We start from the raw sequence: 12,798 nt of genomic DNA on the forward strand, positions 1-12,798 counted from the left end.
GATATCTTCCCTACCTGCACTGAGGTAAGCAGGCTGGTGGAGCATGCTTCTAATCCCAGCACGTGGGAGGCAGAGACAAGTAGATAGATCTATGAGTGTGAGGCCAGTCTGGTCTACAGAGTGAGTTCCAGAAGAGCCAAGGCTACACAGAGAAATCTTGTCTCAAAAACCAAAACAAGAACAAACTTTAAAATGTCCTAAAACCCACAACAGAGAACTGACTGGGCTGTTCCCTGCCATGGGCAGGCCTCTCCAGTCTTAGCTTTTGCCAAATAAACTTCTGCTCCAGCTGCCAGTATCGCTCAACTGAATTCTTCAAGGAGAAAGAAATAAGCAAGAAACCCTGAGAACATCATGATGCCATGATCCCAATACATATTGATCAGTAAAAAATGCAAACATGTTGGGGTGGGGGGTGGCACATGCCTTTTAATTCTAGTTCTCTGGAGGCAGGTCTTTGTGAGTTCAAGGCCAGCCTGGCCTACAGAGCAAGTTCCGGGATGACCAGAGCTATTCCTAGAAACCATCTTGAAAAACAAAACAAAACAACCAAAACAAACAAACAAATAGCAACAAAGTATGAAATGAAAACACAGGTTCACACAATGGTTTGTTCACAAATGTCTGTAGTAGCTTTATTCAAAATATTCCCACACTAGAAATAACCTAAATATCTATCAAGAGATACACAGATTGGTCAATAGTAGTATATTACTTAGTATAATAAGTATATCATAATAGGAATACTGCTCACATAAAAAGGAACAAGCTATTGATAAATACAACAGCACACATGTCGAAACATGTTAAGCTAAAAATAAACAAAACGTCAACACAGGAGTGTACCTCATCTGATACACTCCTGAACTTCAATGAAATAATAGAACAGACAAAATTAATCCTGAGAGACAGAGTAGATGAATGACTACCTGGGGTGCACGTGGGGGAAGGGGGTGACCCACTGACTGCAGAAGGAGACAGTGCATGTGCTGGTGGACGATCTGCTCTGTCTTGACTGGGACTGATGTTGGCACTGGTATAGAAATGTCAAGGCTGAACTGTACAGTTAGGACGGGCACATTTAACTGTATGAAAGCAGCCACACAGCCGGAGCAGAAGAGTCAGAGCCCAGTGCCCACCTTAATAGACCGAAGTGCACTAAGTTTTTATTTGTTTCTTTAGCAGCATGCGGGTCAGATTTTCATCCAATGAATGGCTGAGTAAAATTGTAATATTCAAAGAGACAGCCATAGACATGGAGATTAACAAAAGCATGCGATAAGCTGGCTTCACCAGAGGGCACACACAGCTTCAAGCCAAATGACTAACTTCTGATAGACAGCATCCCACTGTCAGGTGGTTATCTCCGAGGGATGGGACGCTGTCCGGGTAGTCGAACCCAAGTCTGACCAGGGGGCTAAATCAAATGTTAGGTCTCTTACCAACTTTAAGAAAATCTCATTATAAAAAGGCAAATGGTTACAAGTTCATTACAAGGATTTGACAGATTCAACTTAGGAGTTCACTGTTAAAGAAACCGGAATATAGCTTATTTTTAAACTCTATTGCACTTAGAATTAATACAAACTTTCAACTTGACGTAGAGGTTAAGAAGACATTTTTGTCAGGCTGGGGATGACTCTGGGGGCCTTAAACCTGCCATGCACACACCCCTCCATTAGGTTAGTTACTTCCTGGCCCTGAACAATTATCTATGCTGTATCTTCTTCACAAAGCAAATACTTATTAAAACAAGTTTCTATGAATACTTTTTCTCCTATACCAAACCCTGGTAAAGCCTGGGCCATACATTTCCTGTCCTTCTTACATTTATTCTATTTTAGGGTGAAGACGGGCTTCTATTTTGTCTCTCAATTTTACTATAGGCTGGTTTATGACACATTTTTACAAAGAGTGCTGCAGTGACAGAAATACTAGCAATTTCACCTCATTAGAGAAAATGCACAGTGAGCAGTGTGCTCTTTTCAATCTTACGTACATATTTCAGTAACTCATCTCTTTTTCACCCTCCAGCATGAGGGGAAAGCAGGCTCCTCCACCGGACTCCTACCGAGGGCCTAGCAGAAGACTGACCTCGATTATCAAGGAACCCAGAAAACAGTAGCCACTGTACTTGATCCCATTGGGCAGCAGTGACTCATCCCCGGGAAGGAGAAGGCAAGGCTGCAAATGCCACCTGCTCTGACTCACATTTCCCAACTCGAGGCTCTCAGGGACTCCTGAGGTGAGGCTGATGGCTAACCACTCACATATTTCTGAAATTTTATTTAGCTATTCTTTATAGTGTACACACACACACACACACACACACACACACACACACACACACACTGCATTTTATCATATCCACTCTGCCATTCTCATGCCTGCCTTTTCCCCAGACCCCTCCTCATCCCTCTCCAATCTATAGTCTTTTTCTTTATAAGTCAGAGTCTAATCAGAGCAGGCCCTGGTCTGTGCAGAATCTCTAAATGCAAAAGCAAGTTAGAGATCGCACCACTGCAAACACACTCTCCCTTCCCTAGCAATCATCAACTGTCAAAAGCTCCCAGCTAGAGGTGGGACCCTCTGAGCCCCCTTACCCCATCCATCACCCCATCCATCCTGGAATGCTGACTGGCTGGATTATGTGCAGACACAGCTACAGTGAGTTCACAAGCTCAAAGGCCCCTCATGGCCAGCGTCTTGAAGCATCTTCCCTGGTCTCTGCTCTCAATCTACTTGCCGCCTCTTTCTTAGTGGTTGGGGCGATCAAGATGTCCTATTCAGGGTGTGTGTGTGTGTGTGTGTGTGTGTGTGTGTGTGTGTGTGTGTGTGTGTGCTCATGCACACCTGCATGTACCATTTCTTGACCTACTATCAAACAGTGTATCTTAAGGATCATTTTGCATGCACAGTGCGCTGCTAAGTGTTAGGTGTCAGATTCACCCAACATTCTAATCAGTCCATGTCTTAGTGATGCTGATGTATTCAAAACCCAGGGTCCTGGTGGGTGGCATATCCAGGAAAAAGGATGTCTAGATCCTTACATGGAACCGCTTTACTTCCTGTTTCCACTTCCTCAGAGCACTTGATAAAGTCAACAAACAAATGGGAAGGAGATGGCTGTAGTGACTGACGTTTGCGTCCAGTGCTGTGTGACTCTTAGCATGTGGGATGCTCTCTGTTTTTATAACCCGTATCATCTCTGTGCCTTCAAGGTGACCCCCGTGGATACAAGGGATGCTTTGTGCTATAACATTTATGTGGATGAGAGCAGTCATGATCAACTTTTATTGTTTTTTTTGCATAAATAGCCATTAGAATATCTTTATACAAACATCTTCTCCCCTCGCAAATGCACTTAGCTCAAAACACCCACCTTTTTTCATGTTTTTCTGCGGAGGCAGTGGAGAGAGAGGAGATGGGAGATGAGGTTTGAAAGTGTTTCTCAGGTAGACTTAAGTACTTGGCAATTATTCCCTTCATTAAGAAAGTCAGCTTTGTAACTGAGAATCCATTAAAAGTACAGTGTGTCCACTTTATTAAAAAAGGTGTCACCTGAGTGCCACAAGCTCATGTCTAGCATTATCCAGGTTCATTGCTGCAGGGTTTTTAAACAGTGTTTTAAATGACACACACCAAGCTGGGCAGTGGTGGTGCACACCTTTAATCCCAGCAGTGGCAGGCAGATCTCTGAATTAGAAGCCAGCCCAGTCTAAAAGAGTTCCAAGACAGCCAGGGCTATGCAGAGAAACCCTGTCTCAAAAACAAAAAAATAAAAAAGGTGACACTCACCAAGATCTTGAATTAAATAATCTCCTGTCTGGACTCGTGGAAGAGCTGAATAATAAATTACCATTTATTTATTATTAAAATCTGATAATGCCCCAGAGAGTAAGGTGCCTATTATAGGAAGAAAATATAATCTTATTACACCAGCCATTAAGTTAATCATATACATTGCCACTCATGTATCATATCAGCCTGCTTGGACTGCTGTTCCTTCGTGGATGAAGTCCTGCAAGTCCCAGTCCTGCTGTAGAGCCAGCCGCTCCCTGACTGGAGCGTCTCCATGGTCGGCTTTCCTGGCTAGTTTCAGTATTGTTAAGCACAATGGTTATTTTTTTCCTTAATGAATATGAGTGGATTAAGGCAAAGGGACACAGACCAGCTTCTTCCTATCGTATTGAAAGATGTTGTTGGGGCTGTACAGGCTGCAGACCAGCTGGCTGGAAAGACACAAGTTGTCCCCGGACCAATGTCGGACAATTAACCAAGAGATTACAGTGCTCCCAGTGTCTTCCCGCTGTTGACTGTCAGGACCTTTCCTCAGCACAACACTCAAGCACTCTGACATTCAAATGGCACCACTTATTCGCTATGTATCTCGACTGTGTGCAGATTACTTTCTTATTTAAAATAGTTAATGATTCGGAAATCATCTACTCGTTCTTTGTAAACTCCCCATTGCATAATTTTTTGCTTTTCCAGCCATTTTCTGCAAGGCTGTTGGATTCTTTTTCTGTCATGTTCTTCACGTAACTATGTGGTCCTTTCCCTTCGAAAGAGGAAGGGTGTTTAAAAGAGCCTCCGATTCTATCCCACAGTGTGAAGTACTGCCCATAGTTATAGTCAAAGAACATGTGGTGGTCTGTGTGATGAGCTGACCCGTTAATGAATGGCCTTAAGATCTGGGGAACCCGGAAGTCGCCATCATGAATAGAAATTGTCCAGACATTAACCAAGACATATAAACCTAAGTAGACCACCTTGTGCAGCGGGAAGACAAAGGGGTAGATATGGTAAGGCAGACTCTGAAGGAAGCCGTCCACAGGGTGAAAAGCATGACTTGCGAACGGCGTGGGGATCTTCCAAATATGATGAGGTTTATGTATGTGCTGAGGAAGAAAGGGATAAGGTTAGACCCATGTGCTGCACCTGAGGCAAGAGCAAGCTCAGCTTCCACTCCTGGTATAGACGTAACTAATTGGACTTGGCAAAGTCACTCACTCCTTCTTTATCTGCAAGTTTGAAATTGTAAGACAGTCCATACCCACAAAGAAAAATATAAATACCATGCGCGTGGGACCTGATGGCTGATGGCTAGAAGACTCGGACATTTATACAGGCAAGGGAAGCCCTTAGAATCTGGGTACAATGGTATGATACTGAAATGTGGGACATCACCCCTGCCGCTCCTCTTTGAATGACTCTACCTTATAGAGCAGTCTGTGGTGTAGGCCCCTATGAATCCAGTAGATCAACATGTCGGTGAAGAAGAGGAAGGAGATCACGCTCATGATGAGATGAATCCAGCCTGAAAGAGACCACACAGAACAAGTCGGCCTTGGCTCCAGGGTCACTGTTCCCTTTCCACAGGTCCCCATGCAGAAGGGGACCCTAAACTCAAACACGAGCTACTCCTTACAGGTTCATCTCCCTTTGCTACCCACAACTGGTCACTTTCTCCCTCTTCCCTTCCTCCCCCTCCTCCTCCTCTCCCCCTTCTCCCTACTCCTCACAAAACAATTTGAGACGTTCTACCTTTCATTACTTTTGAAATATTTAACTTTTACCTGCTATGCAAAACCATAAAAAATGCCCAGATTTTTTCATTTTATTATTATTATTATTATTATTATTATTATTATTATCATTATTATTGCTTTATTTTCTGAGACACAGTTTCTCTGTGTAGCCCTGACTATCCTGAAACTCTCTACAGATCAGGGTGGACTTATACTCAGAGATTCGCCTGTCTCTGCCTCCCAATGAAAGGGGTGGTACCAGGACACCACCAAGCTCTGGTATTAACTTTATTACTTTTCAATTATGTGTATGTGTGTGCATGTGAATGCCAGAGGCTCTGGCTCCTGTGGCTGGAGTTACTGGCAGCTGTGATCTACCAATGTGGGTGCTGGGATCTGAACTTGGGTCCTCTTAACTGCTGAGCCATCTTTGTGGCACAAGTATATCTTAATTAAACTACAAAGAAGCCCATGGGACAGGACAGTCCCACTGGTTTCCTTCACCTCGGCTTTCCTAAGCCCTATCACTGTACACGACCTCCTTGCCTGGAGCTTAATTTCCCACTAAATACCTTAACTCCAGAAACTCCCTCCATAATGAGCCACTTTCTGGGCTCTCCAGCCTCATGCTCCTGGGATTTTGTCCACCTGACCGACGAACTCAACCTCTCCCCCAGGGCCTATGGCCCCTTACCCCCGACTCTGGCTCACCCTGTCCTCAGTGTCTACAATTCCTTCTCCTTGATTTTGCTCATTCTCTCACGCATTGTCTTCTAATCAACGACCTCCTGCTTTGAGAGCATCCTCTGGTATCAGCACACCTGGGCTCAAGCCTCTGACTCACCATCTATTTGCTGGGCTTACAGACACGTTCCTGACTCTCTCTTCCCTACTGCGTCCCTTTCTAAGAGCAGCCAGGTATGGTAATATGGACCTGGAATCTCAGCACTGGTGAGTTAGAAACAGCCAATCACACTGGACAAATTAGTAAACTCCAAGCCAATGAGAGACTCTGTCTAGACTTGGCCAGGTGGTACAGCCCTTAATCCCAACACTTGGGGAGGCAGAGGTGGACGGATCTCTGTGTGTTTGGGGCCAGCCTGCTTCTCCTTAAGTAAGTTCCAGGCCAGCCAGGGCTACAAATCAAGGCCCTGTCTAACCACAAACAAAACATACAAACAAACAAAAAACAGAAGGTAAAGAGTAATCCTCAAGATGACATTTGAGCATTTGAGGTAGCCCTTGGCCTTTTGTGCACAGGTGCTCTTAGAGCCTCCTGGTATCCGCTCACCATTTGGAAAGTCTCCTATGTCATCATAGAGTTTGCTGTAACCCCTCAGCTCCAGCAGGAACAATGACACAGTGGGGATGCTGATCCAAGGCAAAGACTTGACAGTGAACATGATCTCTCGAGAGACTTGATTCTGCAGATCAAAGTTCCAATTACTTTAAAGTCACAGAAATCTGTTCAACAAAACTGTCATAAAGTTGATTGGAAGTGGATTTTTAAATGTTCTGTCTGTTCTTGGGATCTGGCGCATGTCAGGCAAGAACCCAACACTGAACTACATTCCTACCTCTCAATTTTTTCTCTCTTTTCCTCAGATTTTATTTTTAATTAAGTGTATATGCGTGTGTGCATGCATGCGTGCGTGCGTGCGTGCGGGTGAGCATGTGTGTGAACAGGAGCATGTGAGCGCACTGTCTGCAGAGACCAGAAGATCCCGGAGAGCTGGCATTCCGGGCAGCTGTGAGCTGTCAGCGTGTGTGCTAGGTACCCAACCTGGGGTCCTCTGCAGAAATAAACTACAGTTAAGCTCCCGTTTCAGGTCCACTGAGTTCTCTTTTATACTAAAAGGCTTACTTCCCAACCTTCTCCCGTGAAGAGCTGAATGCACAGAAACGTGGAAGGAATCGTTCCTTGGCACCAACCAAAGCAGCAAGCACCTTCCCTTCTGAACACTTCTCTCTTCCTCACCAAAGCTGTCTGCTGAGTTTCTGAGTATGGAATAATCTTCAGATGAACTTTTCTCCCCAGCTCCTCTCAGTGCGGGGAGTCTGACCAATGCCAGGAACAGTCTCAGAGAACTGTTCCAACCTGACGAGGATCAAATCTCACTGCTGAACGCGGATCCCTGGCTCAGCCACAGAGAAGCACACACGACTATAAAACACCCTTCGGTTTGCAAAAGCTAGAGAGTAAAATATCCGCACGAGAACAGTAATTACAAGACTCCATTCATTCACCAGGATCGGCAAAACCGTTCTCATCTGTGTACCAGGTGAAGTAAGATTCCAGGCTAATGGAAAACAACAAGATCCCCTTCTTAGAATGCAAGAAGGGAAGAGGTGATTATTCATTACAAAAATAGCCAACCCCTTTAGGGGCTTGATTTCAAAATTTTTATTTACATATCACTCAAAAGATTCACGGATATAGCATCTTTTTTATGGTAACCGAAGCTGGAAGAAATCTCTTACCTTTAAAAACTGTGGGTGTTTCATTAATGAATGGTCATAGACAAAATAATAGCTAAGGGTCGCGCAGAAGAAGTAGAGGATGTAAGCACCCAGGTTGGTGACAACCAGGAGACTAACAGTTTGTCGGATGATGTTGTCCTCGGGCCATGTGGCTGGATACACATAGGGAGTGAAGAAATAGTAGTCGGCGGCACTGAGAACCAGGTCCATCGCAGTCCCTGCAAGACAAAGGGATGACAGTTCACTCCTCACCTGTTTCTGCAAAGCCCTGTATACAGTTTCCACTAAGAACAACCTTATGTGGTATGGAGTGGCCACCAGCCTCTCCAGGTGCGCCCTTTGGCAGTAGAAACAATATCAATGTATCATCCCTGACCTTTTCCTATTTTCAACATTGTTGCAACTAGACATTGGTCACATGGCAGGGTCAGGATCCCCAAAGGATGGCACAACATGGTGCAAGATGCCTTTGGATGGATTTCTTGTCCGTTTATCATCCTAAGATCTGGTGTAAGCACTAGTCATTACCACAAATGACTTGTGTGATTTCCCATGAGGGTTTGCAACCTAGCTACCCATTCTACCATACTATCCTCACGCACACTCGCTTAATGACTTTCCAGCAGTTTCCCAATCATGCCACCAGGAGCAACATGATCAATGTTTAGCATTTCTTCAACAGTAGCCTCCCTGACAGGGTTAAGTATCAATGTCTTTTTTGTGTTGGGCTGGGGAGATGGCTTAGTCAGCCAAGTGAAGAGCAAGGCACGGTGGCTTGTGTCTAAATAATCCCATTGGTGGCAAGATAGGAAGGAGAGACAGGAGGACCCTGGAACTTCCTGGTCAGCTAGCTCAGCCTACCTAGGAGAACTTTAGGCTAATGAAAGACGCTATGTCACATAAACGATGAAAGGTGCCCAGAGACAATAACTGAAGTTGTCCTTAGACCTTCACATGTGTGCACATGCATGCATTTGCACATGTACGGGGTGGGGGGGAGGAGAGAGAGAGAGAGAGAGAGAGAGAGAGAGAGAGAGAGGGAGAGGGAGGGAATCTTCCAATTATTGTTTACATGATAAACATTTCTTTATAAAATTTATTTTTATTGGAGTTGGGGATTTAGCTCAGTGGTAGAGCATAAGGCCCTGGGTTCAGTCCTCAGCTCCGGGAAAAAAAAATTATTTTTATTTTATGTGTGTATGTTTGCCTGGCTATTGATGACATGGGTGCACATGCCTGCAGAAGCTAGGAGAATATATCAACTCCCCTGGAGCTGGTGGTTGTAAGATGCCTGAGGCGAACAGTGGGCACTGGACTTGGGTCCTCTGCACGTGTTAACTGCTGGGGCCTTTCTCTCTGGCCCTACTAAACATTTATTTAGGCTCGTCCCCCAACACCATTTTGTGCAGGGAGTAATTTTGAGAATAGATCTTTATGGGTGAACTATCCTATTGTGATTGCCAGGTCTATGCTAACTATGTAGGTAGTAAATAAATGCTTGCTTTTCTAAGCACAACACCGCTTGGTGAGAAAGGCTGTCTTGTAGTTACAGTGCAGGAAAAGAAAATGCTATAAGCATCCTTTTCAGCATGAAGTTAAGGAGAAGAATGTACAAAAGACTTGTCTGGGTATAAAGAGAGTTCCCAAGGACCTCTAACTAGACTTTTAGACATTTTCTACTGTTCCTCTTTCTTTAATTCTAACCTCTCCCTTCTTAATGCACCTATTACAGTGCACCGGCCTCCTAACACACTTTAACAGTCCCACAGTTATGCCATCTGGCTTCAGGACCAGCGCAGCCTCTGGTGACGCCTGTCTACTTTTTCATTGTCAAGCCTACTTCATGAAACATAGCTGGCGTTTCATTTTTCTCTCCTAGGACATATTTTCGTAGTCACTTCCAGTTAACCGTCAAACTGTTCGTCTCGCCAATCCGTAAGTCACGCATGGTGTTAGATCCTAGGCTCATTCTGTAGGATGCATCAGACACACAGCACACACCAGCATCCCCCCTCACTACTGTCCTGTGCAGGAGTGACAGCAGCTCTACCCTTGCTGCCGCCCACAAGCTGTCTTCAGACATTTCTGACCCTTTCCCCACCTCCAGAAGACACAGGCAGGAATACCTGGTATGTGACCCAAGAAACAACGGTTGTGTCAGCAGTCACTTGGTGTCAGGATCTACCATCAGATGAGTTCGAGGGTTGAACCTATGGGGAAAGAACAAAAGAACTATTTGGATCTCAGGACTTCCAGGCTTTGACACAGCCACTGCTCCTGTATTAAGTAAACCTTCACAGGCATGATGCGCTCACCGCTCTCCACAGGTATCGAACTGCTTTGTGCATCCTCAAGCAAAGGACGACAGTGCCAGTTTCTCCACAACCCCTAGAGTAGCTTCAACACTAGTTGAAAGAATATCTTGGTGCATACTGACTCCATATTTACCTCGAGTATAACTGAGCACAACTTCATATGTTTGTAACACATTACGCTTTTACTGTGCATGCTCTGTCTCTAACCTTTGGTCATTTTCACCCCGGATTTTTCAGCTTCTTCATTAAAAACCTTCCCTACTCCTCCCCTTCTCCCTCCAGCTCATTCTGTAAGCCACATTTCCTCTACAGCTTCCCAAGTGGCCAAACCCGTAAGTTTGCAGCATCAACCCCAGCTAGGAGTTGTTTGCTAAGGAACTAGCCCTTTGCTCATGGAATGAGCCACAAAGGTTTTCTCTCATTTCACCATGAAAAAATTAATTTACATTTCTCCATCATATATGCCACTGGTAACTCAAAAAAAAACAAAAAAACAAAAACACAATGTAATCGGTATCAAATGCTATACAGTGATAAACACCCACATGTTCACATAATTTTGTACATAATTTTAAGGGTTCAACCCCTTAGAGTCAAAGAAAAGCCATGGACCCTAAGTTAAGTAGGTAGTTTTGCTGGAAACTGAAGTTTACATTAAATATTATACTGCCTTTGCAGAGAAAAAATTTCTTTTCTTTAAAACATGGTTAAAAATTAAATGGGCCTGCAGTGTAGTTCAGTGATATTCCTTTGGCCTCATGTGTCCAAAGCTTTGGTTCCTTCCCCAGCATCAGATAAATAAGTAAACAAATAAATAAATAAACACTATTATGCTTAAGTGACTTGAAACTATTATATTTTTTAACTAAGAAAAAAAGCACAGAAACAAGAGCTATCATTTATATATTTAAAAAAAAAACAAAACAAAAAAACCAACCCACTATATATTATTTTAAGCCCTCCCCCACTCCCACCCCCTTTGGCTATGTGACCTGGAACTTCGATTCTCCTGCTTCAGTCTCCCGAGCTCTTGGATGCCCTGCCACACATCTCATCTGGCCTTCACACATTTGGAGAGGGAATGGAGAGGTTCTCCCATCTACAAGTCTATAAAGTGCGTACGTGTATAATCTTAGTACACAGGACGCTGAAGGCACAGTGAGTTAACTCTGTTCTGCGAGGAGCAGTCGAGGCAAAGTAAAGGCCAGCGCCTGTTTTACCCAGCACTACCTCTCCAGAGTCACACACACAGAAAGGGAAGTCTGAGTTCTCCACATTAATTATATTACACGACGAATGCAAAAAGTCGGCAAGAGAGCAAGGGTCACAAGGCAAGCCCTTTAACACAACGATGGATGGTAGTGCAAACTCAGCAAACACACAAAGTGTTCAGTAAGTAACTTGGCCGCCGCGGAGGCCATGTTTCCACTTGTACCACCTTCCAATTTACTCGGCAATTAAAGCAAGGAGGCCAGTATGTGCGACTTTTTAATGGTGCTTAAGGTGTGCATGCTGCCGCTTGTAGTCTTCAAAAAGGCAGGGAGTGCCGGCCCATCACCCCTCCCTAGGTCGCAGTAGGACGCTGGTTCACAACCTGGTGCCTTCTCCTGGAGAAACCGGTGTCAAAGCAAAGCACCAGCGTTTCCCACTTCACCCCGGATGTGGGGTCCACAGCAACCTCTAGCACTGGCGGGAACCCAGCTCTCCTGGGCCAGGGTACTTCCCCGCCCCCACATAGCCTTGTCCCCATCGCAGGCCCCAGGGCTCAAGGTGTCCACCAAGCCATCACCCCTCCATGCTACCTGCGTTTTTAGCAGGGACGGTCACACACAGCTGCGGAGGATGCCATACAAGCGCCGGGCACCTGAGGATCCCTGACGATCGCCCGCATGTCCTCCCACTCACCGCTGCCCAGCTGCCAGCGAACGGAACCTACCTGCCAGGCCCAGCAGCGCCGTAAGCCGCCGCTATACCGCCTGCGGAGTACCGGAGCTGAAGAGCCGGAGACACCGCCCGCTCAGCAGAGCCCCGCCCACATGCAGGCAGCCCGCCAATCAGCGGCCGGCGCCATAAGCTGATGTGACGGCGGATCGCGCGACTCGGACCCGCGCGGTCGCCGCGGTCACGTGGTAAGCCGCGTACGGGCCCCGCCCCCATCCCCTCTACCCGGACTATTCAGGCACTTCTTGATGCTGCTGCAGGCTGAAGTGAGTTTTTCTTCCCACTTTGTTCCCGCCCGGCAAGTTTATGAGAATCGTGCATAGGACCCGGGATGAGTGCAAAATGACAACCTGAAGGAGGATTAATGACGCTTCCTTTGACGTTAATGGCAGAGTCATTTGTCCCGTTCCTGTGGCTCAAACATTCATCAACCCGCACTTAATTTTTTCACTTTCCTGCAAGTCCTGTTATGCAGCATTAAAATATGTAAATTGAAAGTTATGTGTAGCAGAGTAAATTTTAAAAGCAGA

The 12,798-nt window shown here is 45.4% G+C and overlaps 1 protein-coding gene across 2 annotated transcripts; it reads right to left on the reverse strand.

The window, feature by feature from the left end:
* Positions 1–609: 609 nt before the first annotated feature.
* Positions 610–12,439, reverse strand: Sc5d (sterol-C5-desaturase). 2 transcript variants are annotated; one of them, XM_032909467.1, is made up of 6 exons: positions 12,264–12,439; positions 10,139–10,222; positions 8,013–8,230; positions 6,823–6,955; positions 5,220–5,320; positions 610–4,901 (listed from the first exon to the last, which is right to left on the reverse strand). In XM_032909467.1, the coding sequence occupies exons 3-6, from the start codon at positions 8,220–8,222 to the stop codon at positions 4,446–4,448; spliced, it is 900 nt and encodes a 299-aa protein (XP_032765358.1). In that variant the 5' UTR covers positions 8,223–8,230; positions 10,139–10,222; positions 12,264–12,439; the 3' UTR covers positions 610–4,445. The 2 variants fall into 2 exon arrangements, with proteins under 2 accessions (XP_032765358.1, XP_032765359.1); XM_032909468.1 differs by lacking the exon at positions 12,264–12,439 and adding an exon at positions 12,130–12,232.
* Between the last annotated feature and the right edge of the window lie 359 nt (positions 12,440–12,798).

Source organism: Rattus rattus, chromosome 8 (assembly GCF_011064425.1).
Source record: "Rattus rattus isolate New Zealand chromosome 8, Rrattus_CSIRO_v1, whole genome shotgun sequence".
Taxonomy (NCBI): Eukaryota; Metazoa; Chordata; class Mammalia; order Rodentia; family Muridae; genus Rattus; species Rattus rattus.

Coding starts and splice junctions, on each gene's coding strand:
- Sc5d (XM_032909467.1), bottom strand. CDS start 8,222: ATGGACCTGGTTCTCAGTGCCGCCGACTACTATTTCTTCACTCCCTAT. Junction 6,956..8,012: donor AACACCCACAGTTTTTAAAG/GTAAGAGATTTC, acceptor TTTGATCTGCAG/AATCAAGTCTCTCGAGAGAT. Junction 4,902..5,219: donor ACCACAGACTGCTCTATAAG/GTAGAGTCATTC, acceptor TTTCTTCCTCAG/CACATACATAAACCTCATCA.